This window comes from Doryrhamphus excisus, chromosome 19, assembly GCF_030265055.1.
Source record: "Doryrhamphus excisus isolate RoL2022-K1 chromosome 19, RoL_Dexc_1.0, whole genome shotgun sequence".
NCBI lineage: Eukaryota > Metazoa > Chordata > Actinopteri > Syngnathiformes > Syngnathidae > Doryrhamphus > Doryrhamphus excisus.
Genome location: NC_080484.1, coordinates 8,253,636 through 8,276,636, shown reverse-complemented (window position 1 = coordinate 8,276,636; position 23,001 = coordinate 8,253,636). Strand labels below are relative to the sequence as shown.

At 40.2% G+C, this 23,001-nt stretch overlaps 1 protein-coding gene across 1 annotated transcript in view; it reads right to left on the bottom strand.

The window, feature by feature from the left end:
• rngtt (RNA guanylyltransferase and 5'-phosphatase) overlaps positions 1 to 23,001 on the bottom strand; it is an 87,760-nt gene that overhangs the window by 48,324 nt on the left and 16,435 nt on the right. Inside the window, exons 9-11 of the mRNA XM_058056207.1 lie at positions 16,628 to 16,763; positions 11,482 to 11,553; positions 4,390 to 4,554 (exon numbers count right to left, since the gene is read on the bottom strand). Of these exons, the coding sequence (XP_057912190.1) occupies positions 4,390 to 4,554; positions 11,482 to 11,553; positions 16,628 to 16,763 (373 nt within the window). The remainder of the gene's footprint in view (positions 1 to 4,389; positions 4,555 to 11,481; positions 11,554 to 16,627; positions 16,764 to 23,001) is intronic.

Genomic DNA, 23,001 nt, shown 5'->3' with positions numbered 1-23,001 from the left:
AGTCGCCAAAATAGCCACATGCAGACTTTGGGAAGCTTCTCAAAGACTCGCAGTGGAACTTTTCCCAAATGATAAAACAGGACGCAAACAATGGAACCAACATCACCAACCTGGTCCTCTTACCGCAAAAGAGGCTCAAAATTTTAAGACCAGTTGAAAAACTGGATTAATTTTAATTTTGCACTAGCCACGTATACATGGACCCAAATATTCAGTTTGCATTCGGTTTATTTGCTCAAACGGAAAAAATTTAACCTTTGTTTACATCTCATTCCGAAAGAAAAGTGGCAATCCAAATGAACATATAATCTGTTTCATAGGGTTGGAATATTCCTTTCCCCAATCCGATTGAGGTATCTTCTACTCGCTCAAATGGAAAGTTGTCAGGGTGCGTTCTTCTTCTTCTTCTGTTTTTATTGGCGGTTGACAAGCAGCTTTAGATGTGCATTACTGCCACCTTCTGAACAGGAGTGTGGAACAGAATCTAAATCCTTCTACACTGTTAAAAAAAGAAAACATATCTGTATAAAACATGTCCCGAGTTTAATTGTAAAATATTAGTAAGACGCTGCATGGCGGACGAGTGGTTAGTGCGCAGGCCTCAGAGCTCGGAGACCCAAGTTTAATTCCACCCTCGGCCATCTCTGTGTGGAGTTTGCATGTTCTCCCCGTGCATGCGTGGGTTTTCTCCGGGTACTCCGGTTTCCTCCCACATGCCAAAAACATGCTAGGTTAATTGGCCACTCCAAATTGTCCATAGGTATGAATGTGAGTGTGAATGGTTGTTTGTCTATATGTGCCCTGTGGTTGGCTGGCCACCAGTCCAGGGTGTACCCCGCCTCTCGCCCGAAGACAGCTGGGATAGGCTCCAGCACCACCGCAACTCTTGTGAGGCTAAGCGGTAGAAAATGAATAAATGAATGAATGAATGAATATTAGCAAGATTGAATTCACGTAACACGCAGCTAAAGACGTTCCTCAGTTTTAAAAACGGAGGTGAGCAATCAGCACTGGACTGGAGAGTTTGTTTTTCCAAACCGAACATAATTTCAAGACTGGACGGCCGAAAAACTTGCAGTACGGATTACTGCGCATGCCCCATTGACTATTCTGATTATAGCAGCACATGTTGACCAGAGCTTGGAAGTCATTGGAAGGCTATTGTTGGAGGAGGGACCTATGCAGGGTGTACCTCGCCTCTTGTCCAAAGTTAGGCTCCACAGTCCGGCTAAGATTTTGACTTGTGAAAGCCATGGTCTTAAACCTTGATCAGCTGATGAACAGCCTATTTCACTGCAGTGGCTGTTTGCTCCATTTTTTTTGTCTCACTACCATTTCTTCTTTTTGAAGCTCTATTTAGAACCCCCTTAAGATCCAACAATGCAAAATGTAAATTCTTCTTTCATTTTTGATCAGGAGTGTATGTGTATATTCTCTTAGCCAATTCCATTCAAAACATTGAAAATATATACACGACACTGCTTTGAAAATGTGCAAAGCCTGGATGCAAAAAGGCTTTGGAAGCTAAATGGGTGAGTGGCGGAAAGAAAAAGAATAAAACGGACACATTTGAAAGGGAAATGAGGACTTATTGTGCAAGTGCTATGAAAGACACCAACCTAGCAACAAAGACTCCAGCCTGTGACTGAAATGCTTCTGCAATAGGAATAAGGAATGTGTGGTCAATGTATTATAAAGTGAAGGATTGTGCTACTATGAATGAGCGCCAGACCCCGCTGCCATATTCTGCGTAACAGAGATACGGCTGTATGAGGAGCAGATGTTCACTGACCAAAACAACAGAACAGGCAGAAACCAACGACTTGAACTATCCTAGTCACCATCCTAAAGGCAGGACAGATAAAGAAGATGAATAAAAACATCAGTTGAAACTCATTAAATATCAGCTTTGGTTTAGGCGCAAGTGCACGACAACTGCAAAAGACTTTATTAAATGTAGAACTTATGCTGTCATGCAAACAAAAATAGTGTTTTTGCCAGACTAGTGCATGCTGATGCTATCTTGGTCACTCTTGATAGTCCATGTGCTGAATTATAGCCATCCATCCATCACTGACATGTTACTACGATAACTTTTACATTGTATTTTTGATTTAACAGCCAAACACAAGACACAAACACATCATTTTGTCCCCTAGAAAACCAGCATGTTTTATAGGACTGTAGCGGTGCCTGCAGCTTAATTTGACACATCACAATTAAGACCTTAAGTAATATAAAATGTGCCGTCTTCATTTGGGGGTCTAGAGATTCACACTGTACTGGGTGTGGGGGGGTCATTTCAATGCAGACCTACCAACATGTACAAATTTATAGTACTCAATGTTGAATATGCTTGTATACTCTCCATTTTGTTGTTTGTGTGTGTGTGTGGGGGGGGGGGGGGGGGGGGGCAAAAAAGTTGTCATGACATGTGGAGGCATGACAGAAAATAAGTTGAGAAGCACTGCTGTGCAGACCAAACCATTTCTGCCTGAATAAGTCGGAGCTTTTTTACCTGTCACTCACACACACACACCACTGACTTACAAATAGGATAATAAGAAATAGTCTAATCATTTTTTATTGAAATGTCATTTGGTGACATTTTTGGACATAATTAGGTGTGTACTAGATTCACTTACGATATCAGTCTTGTAGTGCAACTTGACAACCTTTCTTTCAGTAAGTAGTTTATTTGAACAACACTAGAAACTACAACAGTATGTAACTCAATCATAAACTCATTTGTATTGCAGTGGAACTTGCAACTGAAGAACCAGGGAGCTTTCAGATCCCAAAATGAAATAAATAACCCCAATATTATCTGGAATAGTCCACTCTTCTGTTAGTAAGATGCTCTCCTTGCCTGAACCTTCTAAAGCATCAAAGTTTTCCAGAGAAAGTTTAGCAGTATAGCCACCACAGTCTCAAGTGCTCAGAGAGTCAAGAGTCTGTCTTCATCTCTCGGACCAAAAGGCCAACAACAATTTTATCCTGCAATCAAATGCCACCAGCACATTCTTGTAGACCTGAAAGGTTTCAGATATTCTCCTTTCTGGGGGAAAAAAAAACCCCATACAACTTCACCAGACGTATTGATTTAACAAGCATCATCTCCAAAAAGGAAAGCAGTCATGTCCTCCATGATATTTCGACAGGGTTACTCTGGGCGAGCGGATTACACAGTATGCTAACCATTTAGTATGCTGATGAAGAAACTGGACATGCATTTTTTAAGGTCTAAGCCAGTACAGTCCTCCCATTCTTAATTGCTCTTGTAATGCCATTACAATAGCATTACAACTAGTCAACAAGGCACCCTCAGGTCAAATTGTAAAACAAAAAGGACAAAAATGATGTATCAATGTTCCCATTGCTTTGATCCAATGAGTGAAATGAGTCGAACTATTTTTATGCTGGCAGAGAAATGACCAGCTAAAGTCATGCATGATCATTAGGAATGTTCCGATCAGGATTTTATGCAGCCGATTCCCTCTTCTGTGCCCGGAAGGATATATACAATGTCAGTGTGAACAACACGTCACAGATCATCCGGAGTCCAATTCAGCCCTGCACACAACGAAAGTTCCTCTTGCACTAAAAGTTCTTCATAGCACTCCCAAATCCTTACTGAGGCGGTACTCATCCCCGAATTTTGCCCACACTCCCAAGAACAGCGGGTCGGGACCGGGGGCTTTATAGCCGCTGCCTGACGGAAGATCACATTGCGAGCCTCAAACTCAACATTCAAAGCCCCCACAGACTTGTGGATTTTCCACTTTTCTGACCTATGAATGTAGTCAGAATGATGTATTCCCATGTTATACAATGCCAAAGTTTCAAATAATGCGGTTTGTGCATTTAGAAGTGAGCCCTGAAGACTGCCCCTTTGTGATGTGACAGAGGTGCGGGACTTCCTTATATGGGCGTGGCTGTAAGCCAGATAACCACACTCTGCCAAAGTGTTCGGGCCCAAATGCTGCACCAATCTGAGCTTTTTAAAGGGAGACATTTTTGAGGCACGTTTGGGCAGGGTGCACTCTCACAAAGACTGGACGTCCCCACACACGGCCGACATGCTTATTCTGAATGCTGCAGCCTGGGCGGAGCTGACTGGTGGAGGGGATCTGCATTTTAAAGCAAATATCGGCTAATGTCGATACCGGAGCACCCCAAATGATCACAAGCACCTAAAATGATATACCAATACTGTACTTCTGGGTTTTGGTACTTGTACAGGTTAGCATACAGCCATGCAAAGCCCAAAGCGTCCACTATATATTTAATAACCTTTCTACTCTGTCTAATCTTTTAATAAAATAGATATAAACATCTTAACACATGCACATTAGTGCGATATGAATTAAGAAATTAGAAACGATTTACCTTGCGTGATGCGTGAATGTCGAAGAACGGCTTATTCCGGACGCTGAACGGCTCTCTCGTCTTGTCAATCTGTCCCGTCTTCATCTTTTCCATTCGCGGGGAAATGATCTCCTTTTCGATGCATAACAACCGGATATTGAAGTCACAGTGGCCCACGGGTTGACCCTAAAACACACGATGACAACATGAGCAAAGATATATACGCAGTGAAATAGCCATTTTATGAACACCTTGACACAATTACTGCAGGATGTGAACTGCAAATACATGTTGGGGAAAAAGTATACCACATTTATTTCTTATTGGTTCATTGGTATAAAAAAAAACTTGACATCCAATAAGCCTGTTATATTATTAACATCCAATAAACACAGCAAGATGCAATCAATGTTGCTCGGTTACTATGACAACACCTCCCTTGCAGTAATCACTGGATACACATGACTGTACCTGCTAAGCACCAGCAACCTGAGCCATCTCTATTTGTCCTCTTGATTCAAATCATATTGTTAGAGCTACATCTATACATACTTATGCAGTAAAAAAATTTAAAAAAATATGCAACACATATTAAACCAGCTATGTATACAACTACAACATCAAGTCTGTTGCAACTTCCTTCATTGGCTTTATGCAAGATTCTGATTAAAATGCCTTCACATCTTGTTGAAAATGTACAAGAGGACAAGGCCCCGGTCCAATCATGTATATGCGATCCTCATTTGGTCCCACTTAAATAGATTAGATCTATCAAAACAACAAATGATTTACTGATCACCTTTTTCATGATGTCATGTTTTATATGCACAGTATGTACTTCTTCCTAAGTAAGTGTGTGTTTAAAAAAAAGCCCCAATGTAAATAAAGCTGCCCCCACCTACAATGTGTACGGATCAATCACCACCAATCTATGTCAAGACAGAGTAGGAGCAGGTATGTGGCGACTTGGTTGGTTAGTATTCTGCTTGGGAGCCGGAGAAACCCAAGAGTGTTCCGAGGGGAAATATAGGCTACAAGAGGAGGAAAAGGTTTTTTCTTGACAGTGCATGAGGTGGTGGGAGTGCAGTGGCCAGTTAGAATTACATCTTATGAGTTTATATGATGAGAATGAATGTACAGTGGATCCCTGTACATTAGCAATTCAACATTCAAAGCCCCACAGACTTGTGGATTTTCCACAATTCTGACCTATGAATGTAGTCAGAATGATGTATTCCCATGTTATACAATGCCAAAGTTTCAAATAATGCGGTTTGTGCATTTAGAAGCGAGCCCTGAAGACTGCCCCTTTGTGATGAGACAGAGGTGCGGGACTTCCTTATATGGGCGTGGCTGTAAGCCAGATAAGCTCTCTGCCATCCCCCAAGCGCTGCTACTCTGGTTACAAAACAAGCTCAGGCAGAAGTTATTGTAAAATATTTTCTTTTGCCAGTGGAATTTCACACGGGACTGTTTTTGTGTACATGAAGGTGAAATGTCCGCCAAACTATACCCTCTCGTCGGGAAAGGTGCATTAATTTCGGACATGCTGTGCGTCCAGGCAGCACCCTCAAGTCCGGATTCTGAGCTCCACCGCACCAACGGCGCCTCTGGCAAAGTGTGTCCGACAATGAGCTCTCTTTCTCCAGCAGGCAGGCAACTCATGATCTGCTAATAGCTCCTAAACGTTTTCAATTTATTATCAACTCCTATATCCGCTATATTAGAAAGTGGGGTTTGCCCGGAGTTATGGAGGACACTCTTGGCGTGGAGTGGGCGGGCCGTGTGTGGAATAAATTAAAACAGACCGTTTTGGCAGGAAGCACAAATACAGCTGGAATAGGTACAGATTTAGAAAGATCTAAAAAAGTTTTCTGTACGGGTTATTGTGTGGAGCTGCTCTATAGGAGTCCACAACTCAATACAAAGGGTCGAAATATGAATAAATACGTGCTAATAGAGGTAAAATGTACAGCATAAATGTACCATTCATTCATTCATTCATTCATTTTCTACCGCTTTTTCCTCACGAGGGTCACAGGGGTGCTGGAGCCTATCCCAGCTGTCTTCGGGCGAGAGGCGGGGTACACCTTGGACTGGTGGCCAGCCAATCACAGGGCACATGTAGACAAACAACCATTCACACTCACATTCATACCTATGGACAATTTGGAGTGGCCAATTAACCTATCATGTTTTTGGAATGTGGGAGGAAACCGGAGTACCAGTACGCATGCACGGGGAGAACATGCAAACTCCACACAGAGATGGCCGAGGGTGGAATTGAACCCTAGTCTCCTAGCTGTGAGGTCTGCGTGCTAACCACTCGACCGCCGTGCAGCCCATAAATGTACCACTGTTAGAAAATAGTTGTAGTAGTAGTATTAAAGATACTAGTAAAGTATAAAAACAGATGTGTTAAATATGCTGTAGATAAAAAGAAAATGCAATATCACGCTTTGGAAGCTCCTGTGTAAATACTACATTCCAGTTCTAATTTTGCGGAATCTCTTCGTAAAATAGGCTGCAAATCATTCTGGGAGGAAAAGCTGGTATCATGTCCCACACATTTAGCACCATCTGTCAGTTGTGTCACAGGGACAGTGCAAGATGTAAGTGTGGATGATTCAAGGTATGTGCTTTCCACGACTGAGAAAGACAAAAAAAAAAAACAGCTGACAAGCATCAAACATTAGATTGTGAGGTTTGCTTTGAATAATTGATCGCCGTAACCTTAAAATAGAACAAAGCCCTATGGCCACTGGGAAAACCCAAGAATAAACATATAGATAAAAACCTTAACCAAAAAGCAATATTTTATATATACACACACACACACACACACACGATTGTTTAAAACCCCATTCTATGACTTCAGTACAGACTGGAAATAGCAGAAACAACAGCGCAGTATTTGTACATCCCAGCGTGTTACATAACGGACGCAGTTGAATTCAGAGTGCATTTACAATCTAAATATATAGCGCACATTAAATGTTAAACATCTGAGTGCGGGAGAAACACAAGTTAACCCTTTTTTCCAAGAGAGGATGCCGCAACGGGCAAATCGTTTCAAAAACGTTTGTGGGATGAACTGCGGTTAAACTAGTCAAGTTGGGTCTTAATGTTCTCAGCTTCTCCTGAGAGCTTCACACTGTTTTGGTTTAAAACTAGATCTAAATGTGACAGCAACACACACACACGAGAAATATTTATTCTGTAGTCAATTTTCTTTAAGGTCGTATATTCAATAGGGACTGTTATGCTATTTTAATGTTATCGCTAGGATTGGAAATGTAATCCGGCTTTTCCCTATGGTGTTGAATAGTGTATAAATATAGGATTTTCAGCACATGTAATCTTCATATATAACAAGTTTCATATTCATCTTCGGCTTTCCTCAGAGGCCACCCTGCCTTCAACTGCACAGTCGTTCCCATTGCAATATACATTTTTATTGTGGAACTTCTCTGGTGTCAATAAAATATATTTTGTGTGTACAGATATTGACTTGCAGGTTGTGGCCCTCATTTTTTTCTACTGGTCCGGCTACATTCGAAATAATTCTAGCCTTGCATTTGCCAATGTCGCTCCCCATAATGCCCATCTGAATGCAGGATTGATTGACGACTGACTTTTACCACATAAAACAAAGATAAATGTAAAAGTAGTAGTAGCTATTTCAAGATGGAAGGAAATACATCCTTTGAACAGGTTGTATTTATTTATTAGCTCATACTTTTTACAAGACGATGTGCTATATAAATGTAATTTATAAATGTAATTTGTCTTAACATCTAAACCAGGGGTGCTCATTAAGTCAATCGCGAGCTACCGGTCGATCGCGGAGGTGGTACTGGTCGATCGCTGGTCGATCGCGGCGTGACATTACAAAAATATCATCCCAGCATCAATGCCGTCACTTGATTGATATACAGGGCAGCCATTCAGATGACAACTGAATGTTGCCCTTCGGGTGACCAATCAAATCAAACAACGTCTCTAAGTGCAGCAGAACTTACGATGTCAGCCTATCATCCATCCCCGTTACTTGATTGACATACAGGACAACCAATCAGATGACAACTGAATTTTGACCTTTAGGTCACCGCTCATGCGTAAACAACGATGCAAAGTGCTAAGCTAGTCGGTGAATTGCGAGATTTTAAAGCCCTCGCTAAAGTTTATGGTCACTAAAATGAGTGAAGGAGCTGGACCAAGTAAAAAGGCAAAAACTGGACCAAGTAAAAAGGCAAAAAAACATATCACTTCCATACGGATATGGAATATTATACGGATATTATGATACGGATATTATCCATGACTGATAAACATTTGGAAGTGTGCTTGAGGCTGGCTATCAGCTGCTACTGTCCGGACTATGCATCCCTGGCTGATTCAATTCAGTGCAAGTCATCAAAGTAAACTCAGGTAATTACAAAAAATGTTAATAGTTAATTATGTGTGTTTTGCAATATTGGCTCATTTGGTTATGTAAGGTACATCAACATACATTGTACGTACAAATAATCCTCAATACATTTGAAAATAAATAGATGTTTTGCATTTTTGTAGTGGGTAGATCATTTTGACTCGGTCATTTTAAAAGTAGCTCGCATGCTGAAAAAGTGTGAGCACCCCTGATCTAAACAAACTGGTGGCCATGCACAACTGTTGAACGTTTTGGGGGAAAAAAATTCAGATAAACTCATTATATTTGCTTATTTCACCAAAAACCGTCAATTATTTCATTTTCTACCGCTTATCCTCATGAGGGTCGCGGGGGTGCTGGAGCCTATCCCAGCTGTCTTAGGGCGAGAGGCGGGGTACACCCTGGACTGGTCGCCAGCCAATCACAGGGCACATATAGACAAACAACCATTCACACTCACATTCATACCTATGGACAATTTGGAGTGGCCAATTAACCTAGCATGTTTTTGGAATGTGGGAGGAAACCGGAGTCCCCGGAGAAAACCCACGCATGCAAACTCCACACAGAGATGGCCAAGGGTGGAATCAAACTCGGGTCTCCTAGCTGGGAGGCCTGCGCAATAACCACTTGTCCGCCATGCAGCCCCCAATAGCGTTATATATTTCCTTAATCAAAGAATCCCAGTACTAAGGTTCTGCTCCCTTTGCAAACAGCCTCTGTGTTGTATTAGGCCATGGACCTTACAGGGGGTGCAATCTCCCTGCAGCTACACTCTGTGGATGAGGTCTCAGCACTTAGACACAGTCCACCACAGACACTGAAGAGGGCTAATAATGGCCAACAAGGATCGATAGAACAGCGCCGTAGTACTAGCTGGGGGGGAGTCATGTGGAGCTGCTAACCTCTGCCAAACATCTTACAAAAGCCATTCCCATAACAGCGGTGTCTTGGGCCACTTGCTCAGGTGATCGATGGAGAAAGAGGAGACAAGACCAGTAAAAGTAACCTCATCATTCTTTGGGTTTTTTTTTTTTTTTTTAAATCAGGTTTCTATAAGGAAAGGGAGCAGTAGATTGCTAAATGGCTGATTGCAAACTCATTTTCTTCTGTGCTTGTCTGACTGCTGTTAGCAGAATACAGATCAGTAGGGAGCATGAATTAATTTACAGTTTGGAGGCGTGCTAACGGCCTTGTTATGTCTCCAGCTACTTCAGAAGACAATGAGCGTAGTCAAATATGGTGACAGAAGATATACTAGCTGTATGGCTCAAGTCAGGGGTCTCAAACACGCGGCCCGCGGGCCAAATGTGGCCCGCAGGACACTAGTTTGAGGCCCCCGCCTTGATATGAAAGTTTAATGTTAGTGCGGCCCGCGCAATTTTGATATGGATGCTGTATGGTATCATGTACCCAGAAAAATTATTACGTTTGATTAATGTTCATGTTAAAGGTTAAATAACTGTTAATAGTTACCCCCCCTATCCATGTGGAAGTGGTAAGTTTTTGGTTATTTAAGTTTAAAGGAAATAACTTGAAGGCTACCGTTTAGGTCGCTAGCTCTCTAGTTTGCGAGTTAGCATGTGTCTCAAGACCCTGCAGTTGCGCAATATGTTGTAAATAAAAAGAGTATAAATGTGACTATAGTCTTGTTTTGTCATGTCTACAGGGCTCTAATAATGCTTTGTTCATTTTAATCTGAAAAAAAATAATTTGTCTACCCACCAACTGTATGTGGTTTCTTAAGTTTTTATTATTTGCCATTTTATTATTATTATTATTATTATATTTATTTATTACTGATTGATTTTCTTTATTCTTGATTTGTTTATTTATTTTTCATCTTATTTTGTGCAGAAAAATAAAAATTAAGATATTTGAGAACAGTGGAATGTTTTATCAGAGCTTTTATTGTAGAAAATCGGAACCAAAGCACTGAAAAAGTTCGTATATTTTTCTGTTTTTAATAAATGCGTTTTTTTTTTTTTTTTTTTTTGGAAAACCTGATGCGGCCCAGCCTTGCCCAGACCCTAGCTCCAGTGGCCCCCAGGTAAATTGAGTTTGAGACCCCTGGCTTAAGTCATACAACTGTATAGGAGAATGGTGATTTAAGGATCACATTCTAATTCCAGTTCAAATCATAGGAGATGGAGTTGCGGAGAAGCAGCACAGACTGTGTCAAATAATGCACATCTTATTCAGATAATTTCATTATTCATGTCTGAAGTCATTCTCGTCAATTCAAGCCGTCCAACCCAAGTCCTGGATTATGTGTGATACCTTTAACTACTGACAGTCTATTCAATATGAATTAGATCCATATTGAATTGCAATTCTCGTTGTCTTCTACAGTCAGTCAATCAATAAACATGTCTATGAATAGACCACAGTGCTAATGGCCTGCTCTCATGATGGATTGTTTCTCCTCTCTTGAGCGTGTCATGAAAAAAAAACGCTTCTTTTTCCTTTCAGACCAAAATTTGTGGTCCTCAAAAGTCACCCAATACATCAGTCGAAATAGCTAACTTGATAATTAAGAATGTTAAAATATTACCATAAGATGGAGCGGTAGATAATATTGGCTCCCATGGCTTCCGGAGGCCTGGTATAGTTTATTTCTATTTTCATCTTGGTGGTTCTCCAGAGACTCAAAGGAAAGATTGAATATTCAAAGTACTCACATTGAATTTGATGATGTCGTATATCAAATAGCGGGGGACGGGCTGACCATTCACCTTGTCAATGATCATCTCCTGCAAAGACAAAAACAGTGTAACTGCCAAATGGCTGTCAAAAGAACATCCAGCAATGGTTGAATGGGGAAAAAATGAAATCAGGATATTCACACAAATGAACAAATGTCATTTTTGCTCAAATACGCGAACAAAAAGGGAGAAAAGTACTGGAAAAATAGGCTTCTGTTTATGATATATCGTCCTCCAGACCTTTTTTGAAGTTCTCATCGCCACATCATAAAAAACATGTAAAAAGATAACATAAAAAAATAGTAGCCTTACATTCACATATTCATGTCAGCCATAACAATAGTGATGATTGATGATTTTTAGAAGTTTGGCCCCATAACAATAACCTTTATATAATAATGGTTTTGCTTTGCAAGCTGGTATGTGTTAGAAGATGACATCCAAGGCCCTTCCCATGCTAATTAACACAAGCGACGGCGGTGGACACAAAAGGTAAAGACCGTTATTGGATTTCCAAAGTTACTGTACTTTGTTAATAATACTGGTGTACCAGAAATTAAATTACAGCACATCAATAACGACTTCCACTGCAAACCATTACACAGGATGCAATTACAGGTAATATCAGAGATTCAGTAAAACTAAGAAAAGACCAAAAATTACTTAAGTTTGTTTTATTGTCACTATACCTTAATAATGTGATAATAACAACCATTGTTTTTCTATTTCACCAACTATACAGGTTTGGAGAACATGTTATATACAGTGGAACCTTGGTTAGCGTCATTAATTGTAAACGGAAGGTGCAACTCTAACCAAAACGGACACTAAGCAAATGATTTTTTTCCCATAAGAAATAATGTAAATCCAATTAATCTGTTCCAGTATTATACAATCATAGTTTGACATCATTCCATACACATAGATAATGAATGAAAGCGAACATTCAAGATCACAACTTCATTGAGGACGTGATCCTCCATATGACTTTTCCCAAAGACACAGAGACACCAGCGGGAAGCAGCATCCCTGTTTTGCCATGAGTTAATTTGTGAATTCAATTGTGTTTCTCTCCTCAAACACCCAAAATGGAGCCACAGAAAGTTTGAAGAGCCAGCAATTTGATGAAAAGAGTGGAAAAACACAACTGAATTGAAGTAAATTAAAGAAATAATTCAGAAGATGTTGTCTACAGTGTGTCTCACTGACGTGCCGTGTCTTTGGGAACACTCGCATCAAGAATCACGTCTTTAATGAATGTAAAAGTAACCTTAAATATTAGTTCATCCATTTTATTTGTCATGTATATGATAATTTTATGCATGTAAGACTATAAAAACATGTTTTGTGTTAATATTTTTGAGAGTCAACCGCTGATGACATCATAGACGGGCTATGTGGCTGATTTGTGGTTGTTAGCAAGCTAGCTTCTGACAAAGAAGGGACGTTTTGTGAAAAAAATGGTATAACAGAAGTCATGTACTGTATTGCACGCTTACCATAAAATGCTGGTAAACGGAGGCAAAATTTTGCCGTATTTGAACAGAAAAATACGTTAACTGGGGGCGAACACTTCTCGCCATTCCACTGTGTATGTATGTGTATGTAGAAAACTTTAGTGGGTACCTAAATGACCACTGTGGGCTGGAAAAAAGAGAAATGGTCCCATACATGCTGTTCATTACACACTTGTTTTGTATCTGTGCAAGCTCGGCCTAACATGGTGGCAAATTCCCTATTTGGCACAGTGACTTCAATGCAAGAAGGCATGGGTGTGTTCCCCTAAGGTGAAGTGTGTTCAGAGTGGCCGGCATCGGGAGGGAAATACAGTATAGCATGGAAATGGGCTCGAGTCATACGAAGAAGGGACGCCAGGCAGAAATAGAACCAAGTATCAATTATGCAAAGCTTTCAAGTTGAGAGTCAGGTCGATCAGTGATGGATGACGGCAAACAGACAGATGATTGGTGTTGAAAAGTCTTACGCAACTGTGCAGTGTATGGATGACAAAGATGGGCATGGCCTTGCAGGACATACAGACTTTGCCAGGAACTTCTTCATCAAATATTAAAAATTGCAGACAATAAAATGTCCAACTAGTTAATATTGAATGCACACCGTCTGGGAAAGTGAAATACTGTAAAAATGTTGGCAGTAATATTCAGGAATGATTTCTTTCCAACATAGCTAATACTGCTTTTTTGTTACATATGACAACATATTTCTGTGAAACATATCAAGTGAAAGTTTCTCAGTGGGATGGGGCAGAAGAAAAATGGCATTTCAGTACACGTCTTCTCTTTAATCATGTCATTAAAAATGTAAAAATGTATTTAATCTATCCATTCCTCATGGTGGATGGATTTTTACATCTCAGACGACACTGAGCAGACAGCACAAAGTCAAAAAAATGGCAGCTGTGATTTGTAGGTGGGGTCGTGAAAGTGAGAAATGATGCAATTCCAAGAGGCTGCCATCGCTAACCATCTGGTGCAGTGAACCATCAAGCAGGCAGACAGCAATGGACGAATACATTATAGTGACCAATGGAAGTCGACATGATGTCATAGTCACCCATGTTTGGAACTCATGTTGAGGTAGAGCGTTTGAACATAATATAAAGTAAAACGATGGAAGGAAATACATCCTTTGAACAGGTTGTATCATTTATTTATTAGCCCATACTTTTCTTTCTAAGACGATGTGCTATATAAATGTAATTGGTCTTAACATCTAAACAAACTGGTGGCCATGCACGACTGTTAAGCGTTTATGGAAAAATACTTTTTCAGACAAACTCTGAGGCGAAAATATCTACATATTTGCTTATTTCACCAAAAACCGTCAATTCATTCAAATTTCTGGCACAAAATTTTTTTTTGGCCCCATGGTGGATTAGTGAGCAGTTGCACTCAATAAAAAACAGACAGTGAGTCAGGGTTCAATTTTGCGGTTTAAACATAATTCATTCATTCATTCATTCATTTTCTACCGCTTTTCCTCACGAGGGTCGTGGGGGTGCTGGAGTCTATCCCAGCCGTCTTTGGGCGAGAGGCGGGGTACACCCTGGACTGGTGGCCAGCCAATCACAGGGCACATATAGACAAACAACCATTCACACTCACATTCATACCTATGAACAATTTGGAGTCGCCAATTAACCTAGCATGTTTTTGGAATGTGGGAGGAAACCGGAGTCCCCTGAGAAAAATATGCAAACTCCACACAGAGATGGCCAAGGGTGGAATCAAACTCGGGTCTCCTAGCTGTGAGGCCTGCGCAATAACCACTCGTCCGCCATGCAGTCCCCAATAGTGTTATATATTTCCTTAATCAAATTTCTGGCACAAAAATTTTATTTGGCCCCATGGTGGGTTATTGAGCAGTTGCACTCAATAAAAAACAGACAGTGAGTCAGCGTTCAATTTTGCGGTTTAAACATAATATAAAGTAAAAACAAAGACCAGTGCCTGTGGGCTGAAGATGAAACCCATCAGAGAACACGGCACGACTTGAACAGAACTCACTATAAATAGAGAAACACATCTCCTCGCTCTGCAAACCAGAGAGCCAGAAGCATAAACAGATACATACACAAGGGTAAAAGAAGTTCTCGTAGCAATCCGAGCACACCTCCACACCTGTGCTTAAGGGATGCAAGAGAAATGTAGCAAATGGAACAGAAACATGAAGCAATTATGTGGCGACAATAGAATCCACACACTAATGAAACAGTTAAGCCAATTTGAATTAAAAATCGACAGCTGTGACAAAAGTCAGAGCAAAGTACACACAATAGCGTCAAGTTAAAGTTATTCATTATCTCCTAAAGACAAAGCATATGCTGTTGTATAAAATATGAACATTTTCCTGTGTATATTTCGAGCTATGGGCGGCACGGCGGTCGAGTGGTTGCGTGCGTGGGTTTTCGCCGGGTACTCCGGTTTCCTCCCACATTCCAAAAACATGCTAGGTTAATTGGCCACTCCAAATTGTCCATAGGTATGAATGTGAGTGTGAATGGTTGTTTGTCTATATGTGCCCTGTGATTGGCCGGCGACCAGTCCAGTGTGTACCCCGCCTCTCGCCCGAAGACAGCTGGGATAGGCTCCAGCACCCCCGCGACCCTCGTGAGGAAAAGCGGTAGAAAATGAATGAATGAATATTTCGAGCTCAATAGTGAAATAATGACACCGTTGAAGTTGAACTATTTCTTAATGTGAGGAAATTACAGTATTAAAAAAGGACACAGCAACAAATCTTCTCAAAGGATAACACTATAGAAAGAAATTAAACTTGGACTTTAGAGTACTCAGTATACAGCTGCTACATAGCCATTCTTCAATAATGAACCGCTTTCTTGCAGTTGAATTAAAAAAATTATATTTAAGGAAACGGGGACTATTATGCTCATTTTTCAACCCTTTGTATTGAGTTATGGTACTATAGAGCCGCTACACACAATAACCCGCAGAGAAAACTTTTTAGATTTTCCAGAATCTGCATCTATTGCAGTGTATTTCCTTTGAATTGTGATTCCTGCCAAAACAGTTTAAAAGTTGTTTTTGTTACATTATGCCCTTTACTCTACTGTTCTCATTTTTGCTGTTTTTTTAATTAAAAAAGTGTGCTGTAGGTAGCAAAATAGCTTGTTCAAACCCTTCATGCCATCATTGCTTCAAGCTGTATCGTGCCTACGCAATATAACCTTGTTGATTTGAATGTTAAATCTAATTCTATATAATCATCAACGCAACTCTTGCCAATATGTACCGCCACCAGCTGTGCCGTCAGCTCAGGGAACTGACTTCTGAGCATTACAATGCAAGAGAAAAAAAAGAAAGAATGACAGAAGTACTATAAAACATTCCATTAGCTATTTCCCCGGGACATGGCAGGATGATTGTCCTGTCAGCTCTACTTGATGGGATCAACCGTCAGCCTGCAACATCGCAAACCAACATCAATTATCTGCAAGACCGAGCAGCAAGACCAAGAAAGTGAAGGGTATGGAGGTTAGCGATGTTGTTCCATGTCCAGGCTAAGACTGGTAGGACTTTCAGAAGCGACGGTGGCATTGTACGGAACTGAACTATTATAAAGTATAAGAGTCAAAACTTACCCCATCCAGCAGAGTATTTGATAGATGGACCTTTGGATCCTTCCGGAAAGGAAACTCTAGGTTGGCTATGTGGAAGACTGCATTGTCTCTGTCAATCATGAATACTTCATTTTTACCATTGATCAGCATCATGTACCTGTGGGAGGAGAGAGGGGACAATCACAATCTGACATTGTAAACTGTGACAAGACATATTGTTCAAAAAAAAAAAAAAAAGTCTTGTGGGCGCTAAGCCTGTCAACTACTCAATCACATAATTAATGGAAATAAACGCAATATTTTGGCCTTAATATTTTGTCACGTATGTGCGTGGGTTTTCCTCTTCCTCCGCCACCAAACAGGCAAGAAGAGGGTGCATTAGTTTAAGCACCTTGACACGTTTGTTCCATAGAACAACAGCATGAACAGAAGTGCATCTTCTCTGAAGAGTAGCACCATGGTAGCCTCAAAGCAACTGTCAAATGACGAGAGCAAAGAGTGTTCAACATCATGGTGTAGGGCAGGGGTCTCAAACACACGGCCCACGGGCCAAATGTGGCCTGCAGCACACTAGTTTGAGGCCCCCGCCTTGATATGAAAGTTTAATGTCGGTGCGGCCCGCGCAAGTTTGATATGGATGCTGTATGGTATCATGTACCCAGAAAAAAATTATTATGTTTGATTAATGTTCATGTTAAAGGTTAAATAACTGTTAATAGTTATCCTCCCTATCTGTGTGGAAGTGGTAAGTTTTTGGCTATTTAAGTTTAAAGGAAATAACTGGAAGGCTACCGTTTAGGTCGCTCGCTCTCTAGTTTGCGAGTTAGCATGTGTCTCAAGAACCTGAAGTTGCGCAATATGTTGTAAATAAAAAAAAAGTATAAATGTGACTATAGTCGTGTTTTGTCATGTCTACAGGGCTCTAATAATGCTTTGTTAATTTTAATCTGAAAAAAATAATTTGTCTACCCACCAACTATATGTGGTTTCTTAAGTTTTTATTATTTGCTGTTTTATTATTATTATTATATTTATTTATTACTGATTGATTGATTTTCTTTATTCTTGATTTGTTTATTTATTTTTCATCTTATTTTGTGCAGAAAAATAAAAATTAAGATATCTGAGAACAGTGGAATGTTTTATCAGAGCTTTTATTGTAGAAAATTTGTATATTTTTCTGTTTTTAATAAATGTGTTTTTTTTTTTTGAAAACCTGATGCGGCCCAGCCTTGCCCAGACCCTAGCTCCAGTGGCCCCCAGGTAAATTGAGTTTGAGACCCCTGGTGTAGGGGAAGGATACAAAGGCGAGGTCAAAGATTGTAGCTGAGGAACATAGTGAGGAAATGGAATGGAAAACCACAGGGCACAGTCCTAGTTAAGGTCTGGGGTGGAAGGCCAAGAAAAATCTAAGCAGAGGCGAAGGATGGTGAGACCTACAACATGGTCTTGGTGCAGATGGTGTCACTGTGCATCATTCAACTATTAAACTATTCTGGGAGAGTCTAATCTCTGTGGTGTCCATGCTTGGAAACCATCAAACCTGACTCAACTGGAGATGTTTTGGAAAGAAGAATGGTCAAAAATACCTTCAACCAGAATCCAGAACCTCATTGGAAGCTATAAGAAGGATTTATTTATTTATTTTAATATTTTTGTTTAAATAATTATTGCACAATTTCTGTAAATCCTATAAACTTCTCATCTATCACTGTGTTTGTCTGCTATATGATATATTTAACTGGAATGGCTGATCCCAACAACCAGTGATTTATCAAGGAAAATCTTGAAAATTATCAGGGGTGCCAAACTTTTTCACACCACTGTACCGTCGACCACGAAACCTTAACTCAACACTACAAAACACAGGGAAGATGAAGATGATCATGTTTGTCAGTCACTTCCGATCCTAATGTTATCATGACATCGCACAAACATTCTGCTTACCAGTTAACTATGAATGTTATTAATAACATTAATTATGACTGCTTCACACAGCAACCTGCGGTTCTGGAAGTTTGGCTTAATGAAATAGCTGTGACATCCAAAATGAACAAACCCACAATTCACTTCCTCAATTATACCCGTGTCTAGCCCTGTCAAAATGGCTACTGTGTGAAGAAGCCATTTATGTAATGGGCTATTGGAGGAGATTTTAGGTTCACTCAGCTGCAAAACATAAGACAGTGTATCTCTTAATGTGCAAATTGCTACCTTCACCATTACAATGACAAAAAGAGCAAAGGCAAAGAGCTTTTATCTTGTCTAAGAAAAAGCAAAAAAGCGACCAAATACCTCCGTATCTGATCTTTGTTGTTATCAAAGCATGCTCTTTAAAACTAAATGCATGCAGAAGCAAAACTGAACAGGACAGACAACAAAGGCTGTAACATTTTTTTTTGTACTTTGTCACTGATTTGACTCATTTGTTGACAAGTGACTTTTCTGTTGATTAATATTGCAGTGCTAATTACACTGCATCATTTTGTATTCCCTACCAATTAGACGGCATTTGACTTGCCTTTACAAAGTCCTTCGAGCCAAGCTGTTGTGTGTCATTGTGTACCTGACTCGACTGTAAAAATGTTCAACAATGTGGTGACTCCCATTGCACACGTCTTACAAATCCAATTAGCATTCCGAGACCGCCTGCTGGTCTTTGATGGAAAAAAAAAAAAAAAAAAAACATCCCAAACAGAACATAAAGCAGGATTAACCATTGAGCATAATGAGCAGCCATTTTGAAAGGTTAAGTAGTGTAATTAATGCACTCCAAAATAGGGGCTAATTACTTACTACTTGAACATATAAGGGATTAATGCTGTCAAAACAGTGTGGAGCTTTCAAGGCATTCCCACTCAAAAGCATGTAGAATGCATTGCCTTTGGTAAACAAGGTCATGTGACAAGAGACAGATTTACGTTCCCCAATGATGATATGCATCTCTAATACCTGCTGTGAATCCTTCTCATGTTCACAGAGGGATTTGATGTGATAAATATCCTGTCAATACCAGCTGGCTCGACACTGGAAACTTGATAGGGTGCCAAAGATTAGCCTGCGTAGAATACCACAGCAGATGATCATTTATTTATGATGGAGGAGTCAAATATTTCCATTAATGAATTGTTAAATAACCCTGTAAAAAGTTGAATGTGAACACGATGCAGAAAAAAGTATGCAGAAATGACAAATCCAGTCAAACCTCACACACAGTTTTCATATGATTCAGCTTTCGACAAAAAATTGCCATGTTTTTTTGTACACTGTCTCGGTTTTCCCATAATATTGCACGTCACAAACTAATCCTTTTGCCCTGTCCCCAAATAAGGCCCCCCTGCATGTTGGGAACTCACTCTCCATGCATTTTTTATTGAATTAATGACAGGTCATGATAGTTCACCCAACTTGCTTGTGTCGTAATAACATTCACATCAGAATGAAACAGCCTTGGGGACAGAGACAATATAAGAAAATACAAAGCAAAGAAAAAGCAGACAAAAGAAAACTCAAGATCACTGAAAAGGCTAAACTCAGAAATGGGACAAAACATCTCATCACAACATTTTGCCAATTTCTTTATAGTACAGACTATTCCCAAGCACTTCAAAAGTCATGTTGTTTGGCCTTGAGACAGTGCTAATGAGGAAAAGACAGGTGGCAGAGATGAGGCTGTTGAGGTTCACATTGGGAGTGACCAGGATGGATAGGATCAGGAAGGAGTACATCAGAGGGACATTACATGTTAGAGACCTTGGAGATAAAGTCAGTTATCGGCCAGACTGATATGTTTGGGACAAGTCCAGAGGAGAGATAGTGAATATATTGGTAGAAGGATGTTACCAGGTAGGAGGCGTAGAGTTCCTATGTTGTGATAGGGTTTGTTAAACCATAAAGACAAAAAAGCTACAGCTATTTTTTTTTCCCTGTTGTTGACCGGAAAGGACGTTCATGGGAAGGGCTCTGATGCCAATAGAGGAGTTTTGAACCATTTGGTACATTTGGGTGCATCCTTTCATCGCGTGCTCAGAGATCCAAACTAAATTTCAAGACTGGACGGACGAAAAACTCGCAATACGGAATCCAACAAGTGAAAGAAAAACTCGGGGAAGTCGGAATAACGTGATGTTTACACTCAATTGCGCATGCCCCATTGACTATTCTGGAGATTCAGGAGACTGGAATATTCCGTTTCATGTATACCATTGTTTTTGAAAAGGTCATTCGGAAAGAGAAAAAACTCATGTAAACGTGGTTGTTGTTTTTGTTTATATTCCTTATCCGTCCTTACTTTATGCATGTTTTTTCCTGCATAGACTTTGAATCTATGTGTTTTGTTTTTTTAACCTGGACCAAAGTACCTAAAGACAAGTTTGAACTCAACCTAAGAAAAATTGTAACATAAGAAAAATATTAAAAAAACAAAATTTATCAAATATAATTGAATGGAGTGCTGCAAAGAATAATGGCTCAATCAAGCTGTGCATGTTATTCATGTTTTTTTCCCCTTAGGGATGCGACGGCTGGGGGCAGCTTTGAGTAGAGTTGCTGCCCCATCTCAAAGAACAATCAACTGAAAACACTGATGGCATGGGACGACTGTGCCTCTTGGGCGCATCCGACTGGAGAAGACCCAGAAGACGGTGAAGGAAGTATAAGGCTCATTTAGCCTTGGAATGCTCAAGGGCCTCCAAAGGTACAAATTTGTCTGAAAACGGCAGGCTTTTTATTTATTGAAATGCTTCTCTCAAGGTGAGTATTACTCCTAACGGCTATACGAATCATGACTCGAAGACATCAAACACGGCTGTCCGCAACTCTCCTAGAAGCAGGCAGGTAGGAGGGTAAAGAATCAATGGTGTCTTGGGAGCTTTGGGCAGATATAGCTGCACTTTTTTGTTATTTTTTTTTTTTTAAGAGGCATATGGTGGGTGTAGAAACACGATCAAAGCATCAAAAACAAATGTTAGAAACCTTTTGACAAATAAATGAGGTATTTTTAATCTCTCAAAAAGACCGCTGAGATTATCAGAGACAAGAGAGAGTCACCGCAGTATTTCAGTTAAATAGTACCCCTCTATCGCCTAATGAGGGCTCTAACGCTGTCAAGTATGTTCAGAATAGCACAGTGGGTGACCATTAATGCCTTCTTACTCCCAGGTGTCCTCCTCTTCATTATGATTTCACCGTATTCATATCCGAGTTAATAGAGTTACAGTATAATATCATCCGACAAAGTATTTTTACCAATCATAAAACGCTCTCACAAGAGTTTGTGCCCCTTCCTGCTGCGGCTGTCTCCATGAACCCTAGAGCACTTCATCCTTAATGAGGCACGATGCCGTCTTCCCCCTGTTCAAGTCCGGTGGCACAAACTGACAGATGAGGACGACAAATCAAAATCTAGTAGCTGTGCACATCATTAGCAGTAAAGGAGTAGTAGTAGTAGTGTGAAGGACTGCTCGCTTAAGACGTCTTTCCAACAAGTCAGATCAGATCACATTAAATCACCATATTGGGTTTGGAATTGTAAACCCTGCATCCACCCTCCTGTGGGAAAAAAGGGGGTTTTGTGACCCCAATACCAATACCAGTCAACAGACTGTAATGTGTCTTGTCTCACATTTTTGGTACCATAGGACTTTGAAGATCATTTAAATCCTACCAACTATAGCTTGAGAAAACTCAATTCTCATGTGGCTAATCTAGTAGAGAAACCTGGCATATCTGAATTAATGGCCAGGTTGTGATATTTCACCCAAGTGCACCCAAAAGCATATCTGACTCGGGTCCTAATAACATTCACATCCGAATGAAACAGCCTTGGGGAAAAACAACATAAAATGAGAAAGCACACAAATGAAAAAAACCAAGATCACTCGAAAAACTAACATTTGAGTAGGATAAAAACATCTCATCTCAGTATTTCATTATTTTTGTTTATGTCTTTATAGTACAGACTACAAAAAGTCAAATTCCCAAATGTGACTGTGTTTGTGCCCCAGAAGTCAAAACAGCTATAGGACATATACCTCCCCAGTGCCACTTCTGGCATACACACCAGCAAACACGTAATCAAATCCCATGCTGTGAAATTATACACTTGAATGTGGCTCTAAACAATTCCACTATACTCCACACAGAGGATGGTGATACACTGGAGAATAACGTTTGTTACATCGAGGCATTGAAAGCCTAATGCAACACTGAGGAAACACACACTTGGGCTATCGTGTGTTTCAGGAAATGAAGTGGAATCGCCACTAGATGGACATCAAAAGCAAGACATAGTGTAAAATCATTCATTCATTCATTCATTCAGTTCAGTTTTCGGGCGAGAGGCGGGGTACACCCTGGACTGGTGGCCAGCCAATCACAGGGCACATATAGACAAA